The sequence below is a fragment of the Gymnoscopelus microlampas genome (genome assembly GCF_963454915.1).
Source record: "Gymnoscopelus microlampas genome assembly, chromosome: 8".
In the NCBI taxonomy this organism is placed as follows: Eukaryota; Metazoa; Chordata; class Actinopteri; order Myctophiformes; family Myctophidae; genus Gymnoscopelus; species Gymnoscopelus microlampas.
Genome location: NC_139945.1, coordinates 31992692 through 32019622, shown reverse-complemented (window position 1 = coordinate 32019622; position 26931 = coordinate 31992692). Strand labels below are relative to the sequence as shown.

Genomic DNA, 26931 nt, shown 5'->3' with positions numbered 1-26931 from the left:
GTAAACAAAATCTCCATACAGGTGATTATTGTATTTCCAATTTCCAGTTTTATACCTACTGTATTCAGCTTCTTTGATAAGTCAGGTGGCCACCCATATACACCCACATAAACTCAAATAATACATTTCTTCTGTCAATTTAATTTAATCAATAACAAAAACTTTATTTTGTCATTGGATAAGCTTTTCCTGCTCTCTCCCCAGGTGATAAAGGATTCGATGAGGAACAAGGCTGACTTGACGGACATGAGTAGGATGTGGGTAAGTAAGGGCACAGAGTTCATAGCAAGGTGTGATGATATACTCATACTGTAAAATATTGAGTGTTAATTTAATCCTGAGAGTGTACAAATGGAACCGTAAAGCAGGGGTTCTCAAACCTTTTTTTATGTCAAGATCCCCCAAATTGATATTTCTGTTGTTGTCAGTCGATCAGCTTTTGTTGCAACAGAGGAAGAAGTCATTGTCTGGCTGTTTTAAAACGGCTAATTCTGCTCAGTATTAAGGCTGTCACGATTACAAATTTAAGTTGACGATTAATTGTCACTCAAATAATTGCGATTAACGATTATTTGAGTGTTTGACATTGAACATTGGAACATAATGAAGCCTTTTAGGCGTAATCAAAAATTGCACAGGGCAGATATGACAAGTAACTTAAATATACAAAGAACTTATTGACATTATACATGTAAAAATAGAGAAATAGCTGATCTACAAGCTTACAACGTGTCACAAAGTGACGCTGATAGCTTTATTTTTCCGAGTAAATACTGGTCCATATCTATCGGTCAGATGAGAATTAATTACATCAATAAACGGAGGAAGGAAACATGTTAATAATAGTATTTGGGTTTATTCCAGAGAAGAGATCTTACAAGTGTCGGAAATGCATGGTTCCAGATATATTCTTCTGACGTTAAAACAGAGATACAAAGTTATATACACATTACGCAGGGTTACGCCTTTCGTCATCACGTCAGCCGTCAGTTATGTCTCGAATGGCTCCGTTTCCTGGGCAACCAAGGTTGGGGTATCATTTATGCACAATGTTTATAACAACAAATCTGTGTGGCAACAAGGTTAACCTGCTATCTAATATTGTTGACATAGCAGAAGGAGCCCATCAGACCAAAACAATGTTGCAGGCTGCCTGAGAGGCACTGACACTTTTAACCATATTAACACATACAAATGGAAAATGGTACACTTTAGATCCATAAGAAAATGGTACAAAATTAGACCCATCAGACGCGTTGAAGCTTGTAAGCTTGTAGATCTGCTATTTCTGTGTTTTTTAATATTTGAAAAGGTGTGAACATTTTTCAACATGGAAACGATTATGACGATTATGCAAAAATAATTATCTCAAATAATTGCTATTAAACAATTATGCAATAATTGTGACAGACCTACTCAGTATCTTACATGGCATAGTCTGCCAGCTAGACGCAGGAGGGGCTAGACAAAATCATTATGCAAATCATTATGCTGGCTCTTCTGTTGGAGTTGTACCTGTGTCAGTGTTGGAGTTGTACCTGTGTCAGTGGTGAAATATTGTCTATAATATTGTGGGGAAAACCTTCCTCAATAATGAATGCAGACCCAAATCACCATGGAAATCTGTCTTGAGCTAAGGGAGCAGGTTTCTTAGTATGTTGTACTTTGGATATAAACTGTTATGATGAAATTCCTGTGTGTTATTGTGTAAACATGTTCAGACATGTTCCAGTAAGTCAGTAAATTGGACAGTCTTTCTTTGTGTATGCATTGAGTTGTGGTTGACTTGGGTGGAGGGCCTATGCTGCTTAGTAATAACTTATTCCTGGTATAACATTACTCAATTTTCTGCTGATGTCACTGCTTCGGAGAATGCAGGAAGTGTGGTCCATCTGACTAGGGTCGTGGCCTCTCCTTTCCTGTTGTGATGTCATCAACCCTTCTTATACAGAGTTGGGAAAAGTGAGAAGCAATTGACCAAATAACACGACTACTGAACTTTCAGACAGGGGATGTTTCGGCCTATCAAGTGATCATGAAATTTTACTTGATTGGTTGTCATACAAATGAAATGATTGCGATTAACGATTTTAATTGTATTTTTGCCTTTTTGGCATTGCACATTGGAACATATGTTTGCCTTTTAGGCTTTGTAAACAAAACTTGCACAGGGCAGATATGACTAAGAAATGACTGACATATTTGATAACTGTATACTTCCAAGATATTTTTTGAATAGCGGAAATAGCCGATCTACAAGCTCACAACGCGTCCCATCATGACGCCTTGTGAGTTCGTAGATCTGCTATTTCCGCTATTTTTGAAAATGTTAGAAAATGTTTGAACATTTTTCAACATGGAAATGATTATGCAAAATAATAGCGACTATATCAAATCATTGTGATTAGGTGATTATGTAATAATTGTGGTCATGGACTGGACTGAACTGGACTGGACCTGATCCAAACTGAACTGGCCTGCTTAATATTTTAATGTAAATGCTGAAGCTATGCAGCAGGAAGAGGAGATCTGTGCTGGTCAGCCCTGAAGTGTAAAGAATTGGCTTTTTGAACATTTTTACATTCACAGTGTATCCCACTCTCAGTTGAAGTGTCACCACAGATTTTCTCATGAAATAATTATTTGCTTCCTGAATGTTAGGCAACACTGATGAGCAAATTTGCATGCCTCCCAAGAGTTCCCTTTGATCATGTCCCTACCCTCCGTCTGTCCAACACTTTCACTTCACGTCTCTATTTTTTTTCTGTCTCTACCCTCAGGGTCACCTGAGTGAAGGCTATGGGAAGCTGTGCAGCATCTACCTCAAACTGCTCATCACCAAAATGGAGTTTCACATCAAAGTGAGTCGACCTGGCCTATTAAACACAGGCACCAATCTCTCATCACTAATTATCACTGCCTCAGACTCCACTTTTAGTGCTGACGTCTTTCTCTCTCTCTGGGGGCGCGCACCTTCATAGAAAATGTTTTGCTCTTAGACTAATAGCTTTTCATGAATCTGTAATATAGCGTTTTTATAAGACAGCTGGGCAGGCTGGCTGAGAGTCTGTGGCAGTGTTACTACTATTACACAATGTTGTGGTTGGATGTTTCTCCACTGATGACTGGAAATGAATATGTGACCTCTGAAGTTGCCTCTGAGCATTGTTTTGAGCCAAACTCAGACTCTAGGAGAAATGGCACAAGTTAGTTAGCCCAGGTAAGCCACTACCGATAATCTGAGGAGAAATCGTGTCCCGGGGCCTTGGTAGGTACCAATGTTCACAATAATAATCATTCTATCTGGTAAGCTTCTCAAAGAATCTTCTGGGCCTCTCCAATCATTTCAAACCTGTTCTGATATTTTCATGATAAATTCTGATGGTTCTGTCACTACCAAAGTGATGGCTATTGGTGGCTATTGCAGTTCTGCAATAGCCAGCAGCTGATGGGATTGCCTGGCATTTTAGCCCTTGCTTACTTACTACTGTTAACAAAAACTATGATCTGCCAGTTCATTTCTCACCTCAATTTCTCTGAAGAATCGACAGCTTGTGTTGCCCACATCTACTCAAACATTTTCCTCATCAAAATTAAGACTTCCACTTTTGTTTGGCAACTCTACAACCAGTAGTTTCTTTCTTGTGTGTTTTTTCATGAGCTCCATCTTTGTTTACATCTGTTTCCCCATACTTCTGTTTCAAATATGAGTGACTGACTATCATAAACGATACAGAGCCACCTCCCTGACAATATCGCCCAGACAGTTTGTTTATTTTTGGACCACAATTCTTATATGAGACAATTCTATGATGACCCAATGTTATTCTCCATAGAGAAATTACTTTACGGCAGGACTTCTGTACTCTATAGTCTACGACTCTGCATACTGTTTGTATCATATTGTATTTCTCCTTGTTACTGAAAAAGCACTTTATAAATAAAAAACTATCTCTCGCCCCGCCTTGGGCTGGCAAAGATAATGAATGATTAAATTATAGATGGACTTCCTACTGTGCTTGCAAAATAGATGCTTCCTCACAATGTACAGTATAATAATATGGTAGGAGCTACCTTTATTTGCATCCCTGCAAAAGCACCACTTAGGATAAAATGTTGTATACGACTCTAAGGTGAAACTGTTCCTTAACTTCTCACTGCACAATGCTTGATCAAAAAGCCAAATAGTTTTAGCTTCAAATCATCTGATGCATGCATGTGCTGGAGAGGTTGATGCCCCAATCTGTGACTTAATAGATCTAATCAACTCAACTCTTTGAACTACTTCCTTCTCGTCTTCTCACCCAGAACCCCCGTTTCCCGGGCAACCTGCAGATGTCAAACCGACAGCTTGACGACGCGGGAGAGAATGATGTCAACAACTTGTAAGTTGTTGTTATCGCAATTGCTATGATTGTTACTGCTACAGAATCAGTTGCTTCTTGGAGATTTGGGAATGTGGTCCTTGGGCCTTCTGTACCAGTTTGCATCTTCTCATCATTAGCTAAATTGGTGGTTATTTTTTAAATTACTTTACACCTTGCTCTCACTTACCTCTCCATTCTTTCTCTGTCTCTCTCTCTAACCCCCTCCCCCCTTTGTAGTTTCCAGCTGACAGTGGAGATGTTTGACTACCTGGAGTTGGAACTCAACCTCTTCCTGGGTGGTAAGTTATTCTGCTCTCCTTTTCTGGTCCTCCCAACTAGCCAGGCTTACCTAAGCCGCCAGGAGATGTTGGCACACGCGCACGCGCACACGCACGCGCACGCACACGCACACGCACACACGAGACGCATACAAATGCTCGTAGTCAATCACACTTACTCAAACCAATGTATCATCAAGACATTCTGTTGCCTATTCGCGTCTGTATTAGTCAACCAAGATGAGCCTTTGTTAAATGATGCATGAAACCCAAATATAGTATCCATATATCATACTGCGAGTACCGATTGGAACGTTAATTCCAGTGTGACTGAACAGTGCCTGTTTCACACGACAAGCCCATAGCTTTCCCGGTTCCCCTACTACAATCTATCTGGTGTATTTTGAAGGCATCACGTCATCTAGGAACGGAGAGTCTTGAGGTGTGTGTGCGCGCCTGTGTCAGGAAACCACACCTCTGTGTGCAGTGAACAGAGGCACTCAGGCCCTGGCATCGAAGATGGAGCGCGGCAGGGCAGGAGGGGAATGAGGCGAGGAAGCAATGATTTAGGCGCGGGGGGGGGGGCAGACAATTCATTTAGTGTTCAGGTTGAAACCGCCGTTTCTGCTTGACTTGAGACACTCTGATTCCCCCCTGTCTTCGTCTAAAGGAGGGAGCACACCCATTCTCGGGCTTTTCCAGTTTATTTTGGTGCCCAGGTCGCTGACTCAAGTCAGAGAGGGATGTGACAAGTGGGTGGGGAAGTAAGAGAGGCCGAATAAATTGTGTTTGTGTGTAGTGTACAGAGTAAAATCCTCAGTTAATTTAACTTGGATAGTGTACAAATGGAACCAAATAGACCTGTAAGGGTTTGTACATTCTCTGAGTTAGAAAGGGATGGCTTTAACACCGAGGATTTACACACGTGTGTATGGGACTCCACTCCCTTGATGTTTGATGAACCCTCATAGTTATATTGATTGTGTTTGTGCATTTGATCTCTTAATCTATAATATGTTTAATGTGTATTTGTGTGTCCCTTCATCCAACAACAGTGTTCAGCTCCCTGGACATGTCTCGGTCAGTGTCCGTAACAGCAGCAGGCCAGTGTCGTCTTGCGCCTCTAATCCAAGTGATCCTGGACTGTAGCCATCTGTACGACTACACCGTCAAGCTGCTTTTCAAACTGCACTCATGTGAGTGGAACAGACCCCCTGCTGGTTGCACAGTAGAACTACAATATATGAGAACGGCCTGCCCTACAGAGGCGTGCATGTTTTTGGCACATTTCCACAAATGATTGAAAGATTCTACTGCACGGGTAAAGCTTTACCTTGCGCTTTACCGTGTGCTTACAGGCCTTCCAGCAGACACTCTCCAGGGCCACAGAGACCGTTTCCAAGAGCAGTTTAAGAAGTGAGTTGTCCCAGTAGACACAGTACTAACAGTCAGTCTTGCTGAATACAGTCTAGACTGTATATCTGTAGACTGTTATGAGTTATTAATCACAACGAATGAGTTTGTCCCTATGTTATTGTTATGTTATGTCTCGGTTTCTCAATCTTGCTCTTGTCCTTGTGCAACAAGAGGGTATGCTGGGAAATTCAGCTGTAAGCTACTGATTTCCAATGGGACAATACAATGCAGAAATGTCTACGAAAATGAGAAAATATAGCAGACACTTCTCACAAAATCTCTCTCTCCCTCAGATTGAAAAGTCTATTCTACCGCTCCAGTAACCTGCAGTACTTCAAGAGACTGATTCAGATCCCACAGTTACCTGAGGTGAGCGTTTATTTTGTGAAACATTATTTACCATCTTTTTTTCTTATATCCTTTCCTTTTTTTCTCTGTAATGCCAGCTTCTTAGACCATGTTTATACATTCTCGACAGTATATCAGTTCTTATTTTTTCTAAATTTAACATCTATTGACTGATTGATATGTTTACCAACTACATAAAATGTATTAAAATGAAAATATCAAATTCTAAATGAAATCAATTGAGCTTATATTTTTTTCCAATTCTACCAACATTGTTAGTATTTTTTTTAGTATTGTGTGTTGGATATTTAACAATATCTGGCTTCCCAAAACTGCATCCCACTTTTATGGTTGAGCCCTTGTGATTAAACCAGATTTATACTGCATCATACAACGGTGTCATGTGCAGGTCACTAGCTTGCAGATCGGCTATTTTCTGCGTGTGACGCCATTGTACGACGTCCTTTGTGTGCACTGGACTCTCCAATACCTTAGAATCCAATTCCCTTAACAATAACTTACATTCTCTGTCTTTCTACCAGAACCCTCCCAACTTCCTGCGAGCATCAGCTCTGTCGGAGCATATCAGTCCAGTGGTGGTGATTCCTGCTGAGTCCTCGTCCCCGGAGTCAGAACATGTGGTGGAGACCGAGGACCTGGTGGACACTGACATCCCCGTACTGCCGGTACCTGGATGAGACAAGTATACTGTAACATCCTGAGTGTTCATTTAACTGTGACAGTTACAAATGGATAAATGAACTCTGAGGACTTTACTGTGTGCAGCTGCTATTAATCAGGCAGTGTTTTCTCTTAGTTTTCCTATATAATGGAGAGCGGAGACAAGACAGTAGGATTAGGAACTACACCCATGCTGGCTTTCAGACTTGATTCTATCTGGATGCTATACCTCTAAACCTTAGCAGAGAACACAATTCAAAGTGACCCAAAATAATCAATAGTCAAGTTTTTTTTTTCATTATCTCGAGGGGGGATTTTTTATTTGTCATTCTGTGGGAAGACACAAAGTTGAAGTCATCAAAGCAAACATACATAAGCATGACTCACAGCCAACAATTTCTCTCTATGAACAGCTCAGTGTCTTGCAACATAACTCATCCTAAAGTTGGTGACTGACTTATATTGTGATTTCTCACTTTGAACACTGTTTTTGTCCATGTCCAGGCTGCAGTGGAAACCAAGTTTGACGATCTGTTTGGCACCTCAGCTGCAACAGACCCTTTCAACTTCAACAGTCAGAATGGCATGCGCAAGGACGACAAGTGAGCTTTATCGAAACCACATTGTGTATAGGCTTACATTTATTATTGCCAGACACATCACTACATGGAAAATTATATCTCACCACAGTGTGAGTTTGGTCAATACTTTAGTCAGAAGTTGAATTCACTGGGACACTAGCAGTTTTGCTTCATTTAGATGGTCTCTAGCTGGAATCGATCCAGGGACGTTATAGTCTATATAGGTGAACCCCAATTTTTGCATTATGTTTAACCACTTTCAACCTGGTGTCCCTATTTTGAGCATGTCATTATATTATTATATTGAATAGTAAAAATAGCAGATCTACAAGTGCACAGTGCATCGCGATTCAACGTGTTGTGAGCTTGTAGGTTGACTATTTTAACTATTTCTCGTACAATCAAGTACCGTATATAGGGCTTGAGTGGTTAAAGAAAAAATAGCAAAGAACATCAAACTAATCCGAGGGGTTTCATGTTTGGCACTTCCAAAACATCATTTCAGATTTGAGTTTTATGTTTGTATTTCTTTTCATGAGTGATGTTCTTGTCTGTCTCCCTCAGAGACCGTCTCATTGAGCAGCTGACCAGAGAGATCCAGGCCCTCAAGGAGGAACTGGAGTCTTTTAGACTGGAGGTAAGAAGAACACACACACTTGCTTGCTTATGCCAGTACATTGTTAACGTCATGACTTCATATCTCCAACAGGTATGAAGGGTTTTCAGCGCTTAGTGCACTGTTGCCACCTCATGTGTCTGAGTAGACCTATTTGTGATCCAGACACTTTTCCACATGTGGGTCAGGTGTGAGTTGAATCTGGTTGGACAGTCCTTGTGGTGTGCTTATGTCATTGTCTGCCCCTCTCTGCATGACTCATGGATCTCCAGGTGCAAGACACCTGAAAGGCAGGAAGAGCGGCAGGTGTTGCCATCTGCTGCTATCCTTTCCAGGTTCAAGGGTGGTATGTTGCATTTCCTCTGGAGTTCCTTCATGTGGTCCTTGTAGTGCTTTTGTTGACCCCCTGCAGACCTCTGGCCGAATTGAAGTTGTTGAAGAACTGCCCGTGGTAGATGAGCTGCAGACATGCGGATCACATGACCTAGCCAGCTGAACTGTCTGCATGCCAGAATCGTTTCTATGCTGGATGAGTTGGTGCATTTTCATAGGGTGCGGTGCTCCCATGTGATGACCAAAATCCTTCATAGACAGCGGATGTGGAAGACCTCCAGAGATCTGATATGCCACATACTGCCCGGTACACTGGATGTTAAATTGGTTGCCATCCAGACGGAAACTAATGCTGACTCCATCTGTGCTTTTGGAGATGTTTGTAGGATATGAGGGTGCCTGCTGTGAGAAATATAAAGAAGCCAATAGGAGCTAAGACACATCCTTGTTTCACTCCTATTTGACTTAAAAAAAGGGGCAGACTGTCCGTCTATTCAAACCCTGGCCTGCATGCTAGCATAGAGTTGCTGAAGGATGGAGAGCCTTCGACAGATCAGTGAAAGCCATGTACAGATCATGTTGCTTTCTGGATTTCTCCTGTACTTGCCTGGCAACAAATATCATGTCTGTGGTGCTAATGTCCTTCCAAAACTCACTTCAGGTTTCCTGATAGATGTTTTCTGCAATGCGTGTAGCCCGGTGGGAGAACATGGTTCTTGTCATGATTTTTGCCTGCAACTGACAGGAGTGAGACACCTCTGCTGTTATTGCTGTTACGAGAGAACTTCTCACCTTTCTTTTTGTTGACAGTGATTGTTAACTCGAATAAGACAACTTAAAGGACAACTTAAAGGACAAAGTAAATAAAAGATGAGTGTACATTTTTTTTCATTTACTGCTTTCTATAGTTTTATCAATTTTCGCGATTTTCTTTTTTTACCGTGAGCGGCGGGTCTTTGATGGCCAGATGTGAGTTATTGGGGGCTAGAAGAGCTACTGTAAATAATAATAAAGAAATCGCTGGGTTATTGTGTAAAAAAATACATATTTAGCCACCTGCCCGAATGCCCTCGACCACTGTAAAAAGAATTGTGAAAATTGCTAAAACTATAGAAAGCAGTACATCTTTGAATTACTTTAATTACAAGCTAAAACATAAACCTTGGTTGTAAAAAAACAAAGTTGTCCTTTAATCACAAGTTTATTCCCTGGCACTCTGCCGTTCAACCTGCCGTTCACAAAGCAGTTTCAACTGACTACCAGCCCGTACCGATCCACCCTTCACAATAATAGACTTACCATTAGCTCACATTGCACCATATTTCACACTGGCCATAGTTAACAGGAAACGGTATTAACTTAACAGTGATGGTGGCATCTTTCCAGTTTGGGGGGCAGTCTTTGTTTTCTCCAAATGGCAGAGGTGAGTTGGTGCAGCTGGCGTGTATTTCAGTAGGGATAGAGTCTGAGTTATTTTTTAGACATTTGAGTGCCTTATGTACTTCATGAAACTGTGGGATTTCATCAAGTCGGACTCGGGAAACAGAAGGGAACCTGGGGAGTTCATCCAGGATGGACAGGTCTGTGGGGTTGCTCTGGTTTAGCAGGATGATGTGGTAACCGGAATTTATGAAAAAAAGTTGGGTTTAGGCATAGTTTTTCTGAGGTTACGGTTACGGAATACCTGGTGGCGACTGTTATTGGTCGCCAGATATGACCCGGGGTGAACGTGTTTTGGGGGAAACATTCTTGTATTCCTTCAGCCCACCGTTCTAACTTCTATTATTTGGCGTTGATGCTTGAGAGAGGTGCCTTCTGCAGATCTTACTGCTGTTACATTTCTTTGAGGCCTGTAGATGGTTTTGATGGCGATGTTGTTGGAGTCTGCGAGAGTTTGACTTTCCACTGCTTTCTTGACCCAGTCATTTTCCATCTGCCATAGAGCTTTCTGTGTTTCTGCTTTGATGGTTGACAGTTGGTTTCTTGTTGCAGATTGAGGGTTGTCTAGAGTTGTCTAGGGTTGTATTGTACGTGCCTTGCGCTTTGCCTTGAGAAGTTTGTGGATGCCAGGTGCATTTTCGTAAAACCAGTCTTTTTTTTTTGCGGAATCCCGTTGATATTTCTGCATTACGGTAGATGGGTGAGTGCAGTATGTTCCAGGCAGCATTTGTGTCTTCTACACTGTACAGCTCGGCTGCAGATCGGTTTCTCAGATGGTGATGTTATGATGGTCTTGTGTTATCAACCTGTTGTCTATCCAGTACTCCGCCACACGCATAGCCCGGGTGATCTTAATTTCTCTCTGGTCAGCCTGGTGATTACATAATCTGTTCTATCAGATGGCAGTGTTTGGATCTAGGATGCTGCCAGGAGGTCTTCAGTTTGTTTTATAACTGAAATAGAGTGTTGGTGATGACAAGGTGGTGTTCTTTTTTTTTTTGCCACACACACACGCATGCACGCACGCACGACGCGAGCGCACACACACACACGCACACACAGGGGAGTGGAGGATCATATTTGCTTGTTCTCTGCCAACTCTCTCTCTCAACCCTGTTCCTAGCTGATTCTCTCTCTGTCTCAACTCTGTCCTCTTCCAGAGTGGTCGGTTATGCCAGGCGCTGAGGGGGCGTGTCTGTGAGTTAGAGGCGGAGCTAGCGGAGCAGAGCCACCTGAGGATGCAGGCTGTAGGGGAGAGCGAGTTCCTGAAAGCTGAGCTGGATGACTTGCGCAGGGTCAAGGAGGACACTGAGAAGGAACAACGCAGCCTCACTGAGATAGAGAGTGTGTTTGACCTTTGACCATTTTATTTTAATTAGTGAATTAGAATAGTTGATTAGAATGTGAATTAGAATGTCAATAGAAATTATCGTAAGTGACATAGTAAAAGTCATCGGGTTATTATAAAGAAAAGGCTACATATTCAGAGTAATCTTCTTGCACAGACACCATACTGTACGTGAGGTACCTGAGAAACAGAAGACTTACGGTGCGTTTTAACAGCGGGCGATTCAGGATAGTACTTTCCGAAAGTGCATTATACGTCTATGAGAGCCGGCAACTACTGGCGATGAGGCGAAGTGGGCGGGGGGACGATGTTGATCTGAAAAGATGGATTTTATTTATCTTTTGAACGATGTCGCCCGGCGATCGCCCGGAGACTCTCCCGCTGTTAAAACGTACTGTTAGGTTTATATACCACTGCTCTTCACCCTCCCCTGACCTAAGTGCTAGAAGTTCTCGCTTCTTGTTGCTGAGCCTTCAGCAAGACAAATACAACATCTGTGGTTGATAAAGATTTAACAACAAACGGAAATGCAACAACAGCCATGTCAATTCTCCCTTCCTCTAGAAGGCTAGAATGAATGTAGTCTAGTGACCCCTGCCTTTTTTTGTTGTTTAATCAACCCACTAGTCTGCCTAGTGCCTGGTTGCCATAGCGTTGCTGAGGCAATGAGGCATGATGACGTTTCAAACCACAACCCTGTACCTGGTGTGGTGAGAAAACCAAGGAAGCTTTTTTAAGGAAGGGACGCCGGGGGTGGCAAACCTCGTACCGAAAGTTAGATGAAATTCATGTCAGTGAATCGAGCCGGCTGGACCAGCTTATGAACAAACACTATTTCTGAACGATTTGGACCTTTGTCATATAATCGGTTCAGGAATATAAAAGAAGACATATCAAAAGTTGTTTTCTAATGACTTACTTTTCGATGTGCACTGTACATAAATGTATTGAGGCATCTAAACAGCGGCAGGTATCGTTTCTGGCTCGGAGGTATCGGGAGATTTGGTTGCCAGACAGTCTTTGTGCTCTTTAGATACCTCTATAAAATTATACAGTGTACACATCGAAAAGCAACACAGCAGAAAACATTGTGTGATACTGTATGTCTTCTTTTATTTTCCTGGACCGAGTGTTTTATAAAGGTCTCGATCGTTCAGAAATAGTGTTTGTTCATAAGCTGTCCAGCCGGCTCTCATAGACTCCAGTGTTACTTCACCGAACTTCCAGTGTGAGTCTGCCACCCAGTGCGACGAATTTGCCAGCTGGAATTGCTGGATAGACGTTCCTTAAATAAGCTTCCTTGGAGAATACCAGGAAGTCAAATTGTCTGGAGGGCGGCTTTAACCACTACACCAGCGAGTCCCAAACGTTTCTGGATCAGGGCCCACTTGAACATTTTTAAAGTGTTTGCAGCACACCCTATGGCACACGTCGGCTGTGTGCATTTTCTGTGCATGTTTACATTTATTTTATCAATCGATCGATTTTGTTCCGGCTGAGATCGACGGAACTAACAGAGTATACTTTAAGCTCCTATTTATTGGTATCACAATGAAAACTAATTTGTCGATGTTTTAAAGAAAAAAACACTGAAATTCTTTTTTACATAATCTTTATATTATATTTAATAATAAAATATATTATTATTAAAATCTAAATGTTTTGCCAATTATGCCCACCATTGGGCCCTGGCCAGCAGGTTGGGAATCGCTGCACTACACCTTCTACAAGTCACTTAACAAGTAGTTTGACTAACTTCGAGCTATATTCCTTTTTTTGTTTATTGACATTGGGTAGTTCACTTTCATACTGTGTATCTGACACTAGCAAAGCTGTGAGTAACCGAGGAGGAGGATCTGGCAAGATTTAATACCAGGCCAGTAGGGTTACTTGTCATTCAGGAGGCAAGCATCTTAACCACTAAGACATTGAGTGGCTCTCTCAGAATTTTAACCTGTTTTAACCTGTTTAGAGTACTTGATGTGTGGGGTTTACCGCACCCAGACATTTTAGCAGCCAAGTAAGAAAAAACAGGCCATAATATATGTTTAACAATAGTATTTGGCCCAGTGTGGATATCACAATTTAGTTTCTCTTCTGTGGAACAAGGTTATATGAAGTGCATCGATCGTGTGATAGAGAGTGAGGGAGAGTCCTCCGATAAGCAAAAATACTGTATGGGACTTGGTGACATCACAGATTCACTATTAAAGGGATAGTTCACCCAAAACAATACATTTTTTTCTATCGATTAGTCACCGCATGGAGACTTGAATTCATGGATATTTTTTTTGTTTTTGTTGCATTCCTAAGCCAATAATTTGATGACCAGCGGACCGGTAGGCAGCGGTTCCGGTAGGAGATACAAAGACACAAAGATACAAAGAGACTCTTTGTGTCTCCTACCGGAACCGCTGCCGGTCATCAAATTATTGGCTTAGGAGTGCGACAAAAACAAAAAAATATCCATTCATTCAAATCTTCATTGGGTGACTAATCGATAGAAAAAATGTCATTTTGGGGGTGAACCATCCATTTAAAACTATTGTTTATTCACTGGATAGGCTATTCACATTTTTCAGTATTGGCTCCATTCCTACTGATGTTGACTTACGTGTGTGTGTGTGTGTGTGTGTGTGTGTGTGTGTGTGTGTGTGTGTGTGTGTGCGCTTGTTGTTCTCAGAAAAAGCCCAGGCCAATGAGCAGCGTTACACCAAACTGAAAGAGAAATACACAGAGTTGGTCCAAGGCCATGCAGACCTGCTGAGGAAGGTAGGAGAGACGGTGCTCACTTCTCAGTACCTCGTAACAATGGTTCTCAACATCTGGTCCGGGGACTAGACCTGTCACAATTATTACCTAATCGCAAAAATGTGCGATAATTGCAATTATTTTTTGCATAATCGTCATAATCGTTTCCATGTTGAAAAAATGCTCATGTATATTTTCAAACTATTTCAAAAAATTGTGTACATATTCGATCTACAGGCTTACGATGCGACGCATTGTGAGCTTGTAGATCTGCTATTTCCACCATTAATGTCTTCTCAAAAGTATAAAGTTCAGTCATGTCTTGTATATTTAGTTAATTTGTCATATCTGCCCTGTACAACTTCAAAGCCAAACAGAAATGTATTTTTTATTCATTATGTTCCGGTGTGTTCAAGGACAAAAACACCATTAAATTGTTAATCATGATTATTTGTGTTACAATAAATCGAGTCTAGTGAAAATTCATAATCGTGACAGCCCTACCGGGGACCACCAGGGGTTCAAAGGGACCCTTACTACGGGTCTGTAACTCAGAGAGTGTATAAATGGAACCAACCGGTTGTTTGGTTCCATTTGTACACTGATACTGTAGTTACTGACCTGTAAGGGTCCATTTGGACCCCTGGTGGTAGTCCCTGGACCCGATGTCCATTTGAACCCCTGGTGGTCCCCGGACCCACGTCCATTTGAACCCAGTAGAGAACCAGTGTTTAACATCCTTCTTAGAACCCATCTCTTGGTCCACGGGCCTTGGTCTCTGTCGTAGCACCAGTGGTGGAAAAAGTACTTTAATTTTTTACTTAAGTAAAAGTATCAATTCCGCAATGCATAAATACTCTGTTACAAGTAAAAGTCCGGTATTCAAAATTGACTTGAGTAAAAGTACAAAAGTATTGGTATCAAAATGTACTTAAAGTACCAAAAAGAGAAAGTACTCCAAGTTTTCAAATGTGAAAATTGTATTAGAATAATTTGAAAATAGAAGATCTACAAGCGCACAATGCGACGCATCGATCGGCTATTTTCAAATGGCCGAAATGTATATTGTGCTGAAGTGGTTAATGTATGTTTTGTAATAATAATCAAAAGCTACAAAGTCACTGGTAACTAAAGTTTTCAAATAATTGTAGTGGGAGTAAAAGTATAATATTTGCCTCTGAGATATAGTGGAGTAGAAGTAAAACTACTGAAAACTAGAAATACTCCAGTAAAGTAAATATACCTAAAAATTGTACTTAAGTACAGCACCTGAGTAAATATACTTAGTTACTTTACACCACTGTGTAGAACACATCCTCATGCCCTTGCACCATTTTCTGTCCAAGTAGCTTTCTCTAAGTTCCAGTTTAAAAAATTAAACACTGTCTCCCTAGTAGCAACGGTTGACATCCCTTTAGGTCCTAATTATTTTGTGTGTGTGTGTGTGTGTGTGTGTGGGTGTGTGTGTGGGTGTGTGTGTGTAGAATGCGGAGGTGACCCGACAGATGACAATGGCACGGGCAGCACAGGATGAGGTGGAGACGGTGAGGAGAGAGATGCAGGAGAAAGTGAAGGCTGCCCAGGAGGCTGCAGACAGACAGGTGAAGCCAGAGAGAGAATAGAGATGCTTCCTAAAGCCTGATTTATCCTCCCTGCAATCTATAATCTCACAACATGTCGCAATGGGACACGCTGTGAGCTTGTAGATCAGCTTTTTTCAGCAAGTGACACAGAGTGACATGTATGAATTAAGAAGGTTTCCACTAACTGCCGTGTCTGTATAGTTATGTCTTTAATCATGCACTTTCTCTCATTGTTCTCACTAGTTCTCTCAGCATGTGAATTAGTTGCTTCATGATTTAAATGAGACTGTGGTTATAATGTCAAGTTACCATGCCAGTTTCACAAATCTGCTAATTGGAGCCAAAAGTGCAAAAGAGAAAAGTATTACTTGAACGTCAAGAATTTAAATCAAAAGTGCTGAGTTGGTACATTTTCAATTAAATTGTCTCAAGTAACCCGGGGGGGTTCCCGTCTCGCTCTCATCCACATTTGAGATATTAGCTTTGTAATGTCTCCCTATCTTCCTCTCCAGTGTACAATGTCTTTCTCATCTCTCACAATGTATATGAATATTCGTAATGCCATGTGTTATTCATGGTCTGTCTGCTTCCAACCTCCATCAGGAAAACGATCAACAGGAGCAGCTTCAAACGATACAGACAGAGCTGCTGTCCAGCAGGGCAGAGTTGAGCACTCTGAAAACTGCCATGACCTCTTCACAACAGGTCAGTCTCCTCTTAGACACACACACACACACACACACACACACACACACACACACACACACACACACACACACACACACACACACACACACACACACACACTCTCTCTCTCTCTCCATTAACTCTCTTAGGGTCAATGTCCACAGAACGTGTTATTTGAGCTGCCAGCGCATTTGTGCATTGCATTTCTATAGTAAAGACACTCCGGAGGGCTCCTCTTCCCGGCGCAGAGCGTCACATTTCAGTGCTCTGGGCGCTCCAGCACTTTTTAGCGGAGCGCTCTGGGCACCTCAAGTAGAAAATTGTTAGTTTGTAAAGGAACCCCACTCTTCAATGTCACTTTTCTTTTACCAATGAAAATGTAAATTGAGGAGACATGTATACAAAGCACACCTTCTATGAAGGTGTGCTTTGTAAAAACGGAAAATGTTGAAATTGAAATGAAAGTTAAAATAAACAATTTAATTTTAATCTTGGCATGCTTCTGCTACGCTCACAAACCCTACCACTAGACAGGAAGTGGCTAGTAAATAGCCACTTTAGAACCAGGCCAGGTATCATGCAGCATGATATAGTCATACCAAATTCTTACAAAGTGTTGTAAGTTTATTTGAATGTAGCTGAGTGTAATAACACATAAACTATGATCAGATGTTTTATACATACTGCATGGGTTGATGGGTTTTATACCATGTTTTTTGTTGAAAAATCAATACAAGTTAACTGCTTGTTCTGGCCCGGTCTTATTTTCAGCAATGTATCATACCCAGCCAGCTGAGCTGCAGGGATGACGATACACTTTCTATTTACAAACATTAACCACTTAAGCTCAATATTCTTTGACATACAATGAATAGTGAAAATGGCAGACTACAATATCACAACGTGATACGATGTTAAATGTTCCACCTGCAATGACGTGCTCAAAATAAGGATGCCAAGTTGAAAGTTGTTAAGAGTTACTACACATTTAGTTGTCAAACCTTTACCTATAAAACTGATCTGTGGAGCTGCAGAATGCCAGGAACAGATCTTGCTATCAATGTTTTGACAACTTTTGACTGACATGCAATTCCTAGTTAGCATGTCCGTAAGTAGAGGAGCAATCATTATTCCGTGTGCAGCTAAGAAAGTTGGGAATGATTGCGTAGTCTGGATGTTATTGTTACACTCCAAAAATATAATTGAATGGTTGCGAAAATGAGGAAAATAATGATTAATTGTGAAAAAGGACTCATGGAACTGTATTCTGGGCCTAATATAAATGGCCAGTGTGAAAGAAGACCAAGCTCTGTTTAGATACTGTTGTGTAAAACAGAATGTGAAGCCTGACTTATACTTAGTTGCATGCCGGTGTCACACAACAGAAATAGCCAATCTACAAGCGATGCGTTGTAATTTAGATTGTCTATTTTCAGCGTGCGACACGGCTCGCAACCATGTATAAATCAGCTTTTTCAAGTAATTCCTCAGGCAACCTCAATTATGAACAAGTACTTGCTCTCACATAGGTTAGTTCATTCCATTTGTTTTTCTTCATACAAGCATCTACCGTTCATATTGTGCAATCCCACATTATCTCTGTTTCTTCCAATATCGTTTTGCCTGTCTGTGTCCCTGAAAATAGTCAGACCTCAAACCCACAGTGCTTGTATTTGTAGGCGATGAGGCATTGTCTGCTACATTACCACTGGCGCCCCCTTTATCCCATCCCCCTCATCAACCACCCACTCTTGTCACATTATTTCTGTACCCACTTACTCATCTACCCTGTCGATGTATTTGCCTTCCTCCATCTCTCTCCTCCCCAGTCTGTCTTTTTCCACACATGGCATTCCTCTCATGTGCCTCCTCCTGTCAGTAGAGTTCACAAAAAGATGATTGTAGTGCCAAGGCTTGTTCCTGTCACCTTTTAACAGGGATTTCTCTTCTGTTATTGATTTCTTAATCCTTTCTATTCTCTGCTGGACCTGGCGGTACACAGGCTGTAAGTCTCTAGTTCAATTTGCTAATTTCTCCCATTTAATATATTTAATTGCCTTTCCATGAATTCACCTTCTCTGGACAATGTGAGAAAGACATTTGTCTTGACCAAAATGCAACTGTTTTAGTCAGAAAAACACTGCAATACTAATACAGCACTTCATTATATTCATCTGCTTTACTGAATTCCCTTTGCTATACATTAGTTTAAGGTTGTTATTTTGTGCCAGAGCTCATTTACATTTACATCTATAACACTGATTGTAACCCTCCTTTCTAACATGAACCACAAATCTAACCTTATGCCTTACCTTATGCCTTACGCCAGACTAAAACATGTGAACTGGGGCATTTGAACGTGTGATTTTTGGCTTTGCAAATAAGCCCGTAAATAAAAGCTGCCATGTTGTGAAAGTTACATTTGTATCATATTTTTAATCGTCATCATTTCTCCACCTTTCAACATCACCCGATGCAGTCAAGTGAGGAGCTCAGCACTCAGCTGTCAACCTTGGAGTCCCAGAAAGTGGAGCTAGAAGAAACCTTGTCTAAGAAAGAGACGGAGCTGGCCGGTCTGGGGGAGGAGTTAGAGCGAGTCCAGAGCTCACTGGCCACTGAGAGGGAGAGCGGAGTGAAGACGGCAGAAGCTCTCCAGAACCAACTCAATGAGAAGGTGGGTTATTGCTTGTATAAATATTATATATTTTTGCAGTACTATCTTGACCTATTGAGAGGCCGATTCTACAAACAAATGCCTTCAAAATCAGTAGTTCTCACACGGTCAAGATTTTTCAAAACATTTCAAAAATAGCAGATTGTGAGCTTGTATATCTGCTATTTTTGAATAGCCAATGCAAAAAATCTAAAATGGCACAGATGCTCTCCCGGTTTTAATGGGTTAATTCCATTTACAAGCACACAGGATTTGGTGTAACTATTCCTGTGTCCTGGTGACTTTAATACTGTACATCAAAATTCCATGCTGCATTTTGTTATTGACATGTGCACATAATGAGCTGAATACACTTATTGTAAGTCGCTTTGGATAAAAGCGTCTGCTAAATGACTGTAATGTAATGTAATGTAATGTAATACACACATTCTGTCCGTGTTTTTAACCACTTAACCACAAAATATTTATAAATGATGCGACGTGTTGTGAGTTTGCAGATCTGACATTTTTTACGCCTTTAAATGACATGCCCAACATTGGGATGGCAGGGTAAACCTGGTTAATCTTGTTACCACTTTAGCGCCCGGTATGGGCACAAGTAGAACATTCAGTGAAGGTTCTCTTCTAATCCTGCCTCCACAGGAGAGTCGAGAGCAGGCGTTGGAGAGCCAGCTGGCAGCGGCTCGCTGGGCCAGTCTACAGGGGGCCCTGGAGGAGGCCCAGAGGATAGTGCAGGACTCCCTGGCTCAGATAGACGACCCCGCACACATCAGCTGCACCAGCTCCGCAGGTCAGAAACCAACACGTACTTTTGTCAAGTGTTTTGTCAAGATGAAGAATCAATTGGAGCCTGACCGATGCCATATTTTTGAGTCCGGTCACGGTTACCGATTACCAAAGTTTTGACCAATATTTTGTCAAAAACAGAATTGAAAAAATAGGCAATCTACAAGCTCACACAGCATCGCGTATAGGTGTTAAGACATGCCCAAAATGTTAGGTTGAAAGTGGTTAAAATTGGGACACATTGACCTTTTTGACGACAACGGTATTGTCAATTATGCAGCCAAATTATGGCCGACCTATCGGCCAAACTGAAATAGCCGATATAATACACCGTGTTGTGAGATTGTAGATTGGTTATTTTTGCTATTTGACATACAACAATATAGAGTCTAAGTGGTTAATGCTGCAATATTGCTCTTCTCTCACTATGTCTGTCTCACTTTCCTTTCTGTCTATCTGTAGATTATCTTATATCCAGGTGCCAGGCCTCATTAGACTGTATGGACAGACTCCAGTCTGCTAAAGAGGCCTTCCTAGCAGACACCACAAGTAAGAGACACTGATGAAGGCCATAGACATTTATGATACATTGTTGGAATAAAGGACTTTGATGTCTTGGAGTTTATGTTTTTGCTCATCACATCACATTCTCATCTCATCCTCCTGAATGGCCTCCATCCCTGAGAAGTTCCGTTAAAGCGTTTTAATTTAATATGGATGAAATGGTTCCTCAAATCAAGCCATGTTGTTATTTCCAATCTAGCATAATAGTAATCAGTCAGTGAATCTATCAGTTGGTCTACATTCTGCATACCTATCCTATCACAAGCACTTAAAGCACTTTGTGTGATTGTTTTGAAAAGTGGTGTACAAAAAAGGTGATGGTGATTAACAATGCTCATGTTAAAAATAAAGTCTTAACTCCAGAGCTGGTAAATGTCATCACACCCACTGCTTGGGGTTGTCCCTGCAGGTGTGTCAGAGCTGGTGCGAGCAGTGACTAAGTGTGGCCACCTGGTCGGGGATGCCATCGTCCAGGGCAGCGCTACCTCCCACATGGTGCCCGTGGAGCAAGCCGATGGTAAGGCAGTGTATAAAGGCCTGTATCACTCTATATCTCTTGTCACAATGCATTCTTGCTCTCCACTAGTCAGTGTTAAGTGTAGAAAATGAACCTCTCTGGTGTGGAGTTGTTGGTGCTATGCTCTATCCATATAACTATAGAATATACAACTATATACAGTATGCACTTCCAAACCAGGCCTCTAATTGTGAAATGTGTTCATTGATGAATTTACACTAACAGGTAGCTTACTTTCAGTATGTCTATTCTATTCATAAATTCTGATCATCCCTGCCGTTTTGTGTGTCTCTACCAGCCCTGTCAGACAGTGTGAAGGCTTGTGGAGCTGAGGCCCTGTCTCTGCTAGGTTTGATGAAAGAACAAGAGACTCTGGCTACAGCAGACAACTCCAAGCTCAGGACAGCTCTGGAAGCCATCCTTGCCACTGCAGAGGTCTGAATTTATCTTTGCTCTGTAATATTGGGTTTCTTAGCTAAGGGTCAGAAATCAAAATGGGCCACAGGCTTATTATCATCGCCTGACTTCCCACAGAGACAATAGTCGGAGTGTATTTTAAAAAGCCTGGGTCCCAGTGAGAGAATATGTAATTGGGTCCTCTGCTGGAGAGCTTAGGGTAGTTAACACAGAAATTACATATATTCAGCTGAGACAGTGTTGCTTTTTCTGTTGAGAAATGTTTAAAATTAAACAAAAGTGCTATTGAAGTATACCAGTAGGAATAGTAGTTGTGAACTACACTATAGCTAGTTTCAGATTCTGCAACTGTTCAAGTCATTGGTAGTTCAAACTTAACAAGCGGGCTTGATGGCTGTTGCGAATTTTGATTGATTGAATACTTTATTTGACAGAAATGCAAACAGCACGAGTACAGTCATACACTTGGTCTAAAAGGATCAATAGAGGATCAATACATATCACATGACGTTTGTCATTGATTCAAACATGTTTGATTTTGTCGTTGACAGGGGGCTGCACAATTGGGTGTTTTGAATGAGAAGCAAGCTTAAGTGAATATCTCTCTTTCTCTTCTTAACCTTAGAGTAAAGGGATGGCAGGAGTGCAACAGAATTGTGTGCATGTACTGATGCTTCCACACCGTGTACCATTTTCTTGTCTTTTAGAAACTGCGCCCTCGAGGGTTGGAACTGCAGCAAGGGGAGCTGGGAGATTTAGTGGAACAGGAAATGGCTGCCACCTCCGCTGCTGTTGAATCAGCCGCTGCCAGAATAGAGGTGTGTGTAGTGTACGCGAGTGTGTGTGCATCCATGTACGCTTGCTTCAGTTGTGTACGTACATGTGACAATTGTGTACAGCAGTGGTTCTCAAAGTGGGGTCCAGGACCCTCAGGGGATTCCAAATGGTCTGTAACTCTGAGTTATGTAGGTCCTTGAAATGAAAAGGTTTGAAAACCACTGGTGTACAGTTACCCTTTTGTGTGTGTGTGTGTGTGTGTGTGTGTGTGTGTGTGTGTGTGTGTGTGTGTGTGTGTGTGTGTGTGTGTGTGTGTGTGTGTGTGTGTGTGTGTGTGTGTGTGTGTGTGTGTGTGTGTGTGTGTATCACAGCATCTATGATCTCCAACTTCAAAGTGTGTGGTGGTTTCTTATCTGGGTTCTGTGTACCTCAACAGGAAATGCTCAACAATTCACGCGCGGTTGATACGGGAGTTAAGATGGAGGTCAATGAGAGGTGAGTCAAAAACAGCTTTGAAGGACAATATGGGACTACCTGTCCCATATTGTCCTAATGCAAAAAAGGACCAAAAATGTATATATATGTACCATTTCTCAAAGATCTCATAGAATAGAGTTAATGTCATCAAGAGATGTAATCTGAATCGGTATTGGAGGCTGATAATATGGACTGAAAAAAAGAAATAAGAGGAGGATTAACTTGAAGAACTTGTGATTGTAGAAAGGCAAGCATCCACCTGTTGTATATGTCTTGGTATGCTAAAAGCTTTTCTTCTTTCCCTGTTTTTGGAAGTGGATTCATTGAGGAAAGAAATGAAGAAACATTTGTTTTCCTAACTCACTACTGTGTGAATAAGCTGCGTAAAGATACAAAGAATTACTTTGGACTAAAAACATTGACAAGTTGACAAGCCTGAATCCGTAAGTAAGTAAGTAGGGGATGTTTTTGTATTTTTTCCCTAATTGGAAATACCATCTATTTCTGACTTTGAGTAGATGTGCGTCGTGCTTGTTTGACTGTACCGTTTCCCTTACTGAGCGGACTTGGGGCCAAATAATACTGTTGTGTTGACAGTAAAAATCTCAAGGGTTTAGCTGAATGTAATTAAGAGTAAATATATACTGTGCTCAGACCTTGCAAGAAGGGAAAATAATGTCTTCTGTTGCCCCCTGCAGGATCCTGGCCTCGTGTACAGAGCTGATGCAGGCTATTAAGGAGTTGGTGCTGTCTTCCAAACATCTGCAAAGGGACATTGTTGAGGGTGGCAGGGTGAGTAGCATGATGCAAGAGATTTGTAAAATAACTAGCATTTGATTTCTCAAGCATTATACTATTTGCTTCTCTGATATTCAGGCTGGTATAAGAAATGTGAGGTGTTGAAATATTCACCATTGAAAATAATATTGATACATTTATATATTTCCTCGATCAAAGGCTTTTCGTGTTATTTTCCCCAGAGTTTCAGACAAGCAAGAGTGATGTTTCCGACACATTTGGAGTATTTTGCTTGGCAGTTTTGTCAAAGATCTTGTCAGTGAACCGACATTTACCTGTTGCCACCACTACCCACCGCCCATTACCCGTTGCATTGAGCAGCTAATCAAATAGAATCTCTCTTGTCCTTCAGGGAGCAGCTTCCATGAAGGAATTCTATGCCAAGAACTCTCGCTGGACAGAGGGCCTGATCTCTGCTTCTAAAGCAGTGGGATGGGGTGCCACAGTCATGGTGTAAGCTTTCTTCTTTCTACTTTGTCTTACATTTGTTATGACTGTGTAAAGTCGGTATATTGCATACAGCTGCATTTGTTGTACTGTATGAAAGGGAAGAAAGCAGCAAGTGCTTTTTGTTTAAAAAACTAATTTGAAAGAAAGAAATGTATTAATGAACATGCTAAAGAAATAAAAGTAACCCTATGTATTCTTAAAGTACATGAGTGAGTCGGTCTCTGCTGTGTTGTGACCCAACAGGGATGCTGCAGATCTGGTGGTACAAGGCAAAGGGAAGTTTGAGGAGCTCATGGTGTGTTCGCATGAAATAGCTGCCAGTACAGCACAACTAGTGGCTGCATCCAAGGTAAGCCATTCTGTGGCTAACATTCTGCGAAGATAGCCGATCTACAAGTTCACAACGTGGCGCATCGTGAGCTTGTAGATATGCAAATACACTGTACATTTAGTTTAGAGCGAAAACAGGAGGGGGCCTAGTATAGAACCCTTAGGCTTTAAGTGGTCAACCACTTTCAACCTGGCATCCCCATTTGTCACAGTAAGTGACCTGAGTCAAATATTATTTTCAAGAAATGTTTGGCACATCTTCACCTTCTGTAAGTTGGAGTGTTATACAAGTGGTAGTTATCAAATGAGATGATATAAGCACATTCACAATATCTTAGATTGTACTTGGTCAGTTCAGGAAGATTTTTTTTTTCTGTGACTTTTCTCAGTAATTTGGACTGTGCCATTGGAAGTACCATTGCTCATTCTATTCACAACCACTTGCATGAATCTACCTTTTTTTTAAAGAAAATAATAGATGATTACTCCTTTGGAATAAGAGAAGCAAACAAGCTTCAGACCAAAAGCCTCGTGTCCTCTCTCCCTCTCCTCCATATTCTGGCCTGCCTTCTCCTTTGCTCCACCGCTTACTCGTCCTCTGCTCTGCCCAGGTAAAGGCAGACAAAGACAATACCAACCTGCACCGTCTACGGCAGGCTTCCAAAGGTGTGACCCAAGCCACTGCTGCTGTTGTAGCCTCCACCAAGTCTGGCAAGTCCCAGATTGAGGAGAAAGGTGAGTGGATCCCTTGAACTGAATGGATATTATAGTTTTGTTGGCTGATTGATTGAATGAATGAACTGCCTGACTTGTCTGCTAGCTGGCTGGCTGGTCTATTGAAGAGCTGTTTGATTGGTTAATGAGGAGTTTATTTATGATTGATCACTTTATTGATTAAAATTCGATACAGATAGCCTCTCCATCAGAACATACATTTCTTTAGATTGTGGTGTGTCTGCTTTTCCTTAGTTACAGTAATAGTAATATGATTACTGTGGAAATGCATGACTTCACTAGTATTTATCTCTTTGGTTGTGTGTTTACAGACACAATGGACTTCTCCAGTATGACTCTCACAATGATCAAACGACAAGAGATGGACTCGCAGGTAAGGATCAGAATAACCCAGATGAGCTCATCTATCATTTATGACCTTGGCCAACCATTTGCTTTCTGGTTGGCCAGATGAGTGTTTTAGTTTTGTGCTATTCACACAACCTTAGAATGATATACTGTCCATAAACACGCAATCACTGTCAAAAAACATGCAGCAGCTGCCCAACTGTCAGGCGAGATGGCAAAATCGTCTGCGCTGGTTATAACAGAGAACATTAATTGCTTGCTAGTTGCCTATTTGGATATAGTCATTATTGTGTTTGCATAATGTTCTAATTCACCCATTAGTTTAAATAACACATGTGTCAATACAGTAGCTAGCTATCAACTAACCGTCCGCTGGTAGCTATGCAAAAATCGTAAAATATAAGTGAACTAATGCATTAAATAATGTTACAATGAAAGATAACTAAAATCTCACCCATTGTTTATAATGGACACTTTTATTGTTCAGACATCTGAACATGGCCTTTGGCAAGTAGACCAATGTCCTTTAATTGCCTGATGGGCAAGTGCTTTTGAGACCTTAGTGTCAACCCCTGTAAGCCATAAAGGAAAGGATAAATGCTTCAGGTTAATCTCTGAAACAACATTATATGGATCTACATTCAGGAAACACTGAAGAGTTGAATGCTTCACTGGCTGTTTGTCTGTCTATAGTTTTGTGTGTGAGAGGAAAGACATATTCACACACAAGTAATTTTATTTGAGTATCACCTGTGCATACTCAATTTCACACAGATGGTTTCGATGAGATTTGTAAGTGCATTGAAGTACTGTAACCTACAGTACATCTGTAAATATTTTTTCAAAGTACCCAATGACACAAGAGTGGTGAGAGAAAATCTGTGTGAGCAATGATAATCTAAAACCCGATTTTAAGTAGTGAATTTCCTGATATGCACAGACAAAAAAATGGAATAAGATAATCCAGATAATCCATAAGAAATCCATCGCTCGGGTGGCGCAGTGGTAAAGTCCCTGCCCATCTCCACGGAGGTTGTGGGTTCGAATCCACCGTGGTGCATCCGGCTTTGTCAGGCGTCTATGCGAACACAATTGGCGGGAAGCCGGGCAGTTAGGGTGATATGTGTCACTGCATGTACTCCTACGGGCTGGGGCGGCACCTGGTGGAGGCTCTACGTCCTCCCGGTGGAGGCTCCTCACTGGCAGGTGAGTCAGTAGGATACAACGGCAGTGACAACACAAAAATGTGTGTGGGGAGGAATTAATTGGCATAATAAAATTGGGAAGAGAAAAGGGGGTAAAAATTAATTGGCTACTCTAAATTAAAAAAAGATATACAGAAATCCCATATGAGTGTCCCTGGCAGATGGGGGTCCACGGAAAAATGCGTATTCATTTGGGAGTCCTTGATGTGAAAAAGTTTGAGAACCACTGCCTTATAGAATGAATGATACAGATCATCTAATGAGAGGGTTGTTCTGTCCGTCTTCAGGTTATGGTTCTAGAGCTGGAGACCCGTCTACAGAAGGAGCGGGAACGTTTGGGCGAGCTGAGGAAGAAGCATTACGAGCTGGCTGGGGTGGCAGAGGGCTGGGGCGACGAGGAGGAAGGTGAGGCAGAGGATAATCA

General features: G+C 41.5%; 1 protein-coding gene across 2 annotated transcripts in view; it reads left to right on the top strand.

Annotated features, from left to right (window-relative positions):
• Positions 1-26931, top strand: part of hip1 (huntingtin interacting protein 1) — a 56987-nt gene that overhangs the window by 25666 nt on the left and 4390 nt on the right. For both annotated transcript variants that reach the window (XM_084065499.1, XM_084065500.1), the window contains exons 4-30: positions 205-261; positions 2781-2861; positions 4309-4385; positions 4605-4666; positions 5701-5841; positions 6004-6061; positions 6355-6430; positions 6952-7095; positions 7595-7692; positions 8236-8308; positions 11221-11404; positions 14092-14180; positions 15644-15760; positions 16346-16447; positions 18909-19103; positions 19746-19893; positions 20352-20438; positions 20863-20970; positions 21269-21405; positions 22095-22205; positions 22601-22659; positions 23340-23433; positions 23792-23892; positions 24133-24238; positions 24831-24954; positions 25266-25327; positions 26795-26912. In XM_084065499.1, the coding sequence (XP_083921625.1) occupies positions 205-261; positions 2781-2861; positions 4309-4385; positions 4605-4666; positions 5701-5841; positions 6004-6061; positions 6355-6430; positions 6952-7095; positions 7595-7692; positions 8236-8308; positions 11221-11404; positions 14092-14180; positions 15644-15760; positions 16346-16447; positions 18909-19103; positions 19746-19893; positions 20352-20438; positions 20863-20970; positions 21269-21405; positions 22095-22205; positions 22601-22659; positions 23340-23433; positions 23792-23892; positions 24133-24238; positions 24831-24954; positions 25266-25327; positions 26795-26912 (2809 nt within the window). The remainder of the gene's footprint in view (positions 1-204; positions 262-2780; positions 2862-4308; positions 4386-4604; positions 4667-5700; positions 5842-6003; positions 6062-6354; positions 6431-6951; positions 7096-7594; positions 7693-8235; positions 8309-11220; positions 11405-14091; positions 14181-15643; positions 15761-16345; positions 16448-18908; positions 19104-19745; positions 19894-20351; positions 20439-20862; positions 20971-21268; positions 21406-22094; positions 22206-22600; positions 22660-23339; positions 23434-23791; positions 23893-24132; positions 24239-24830; positions 24955-25265; positions 25328-26794; positions 26913-26931) is intronic.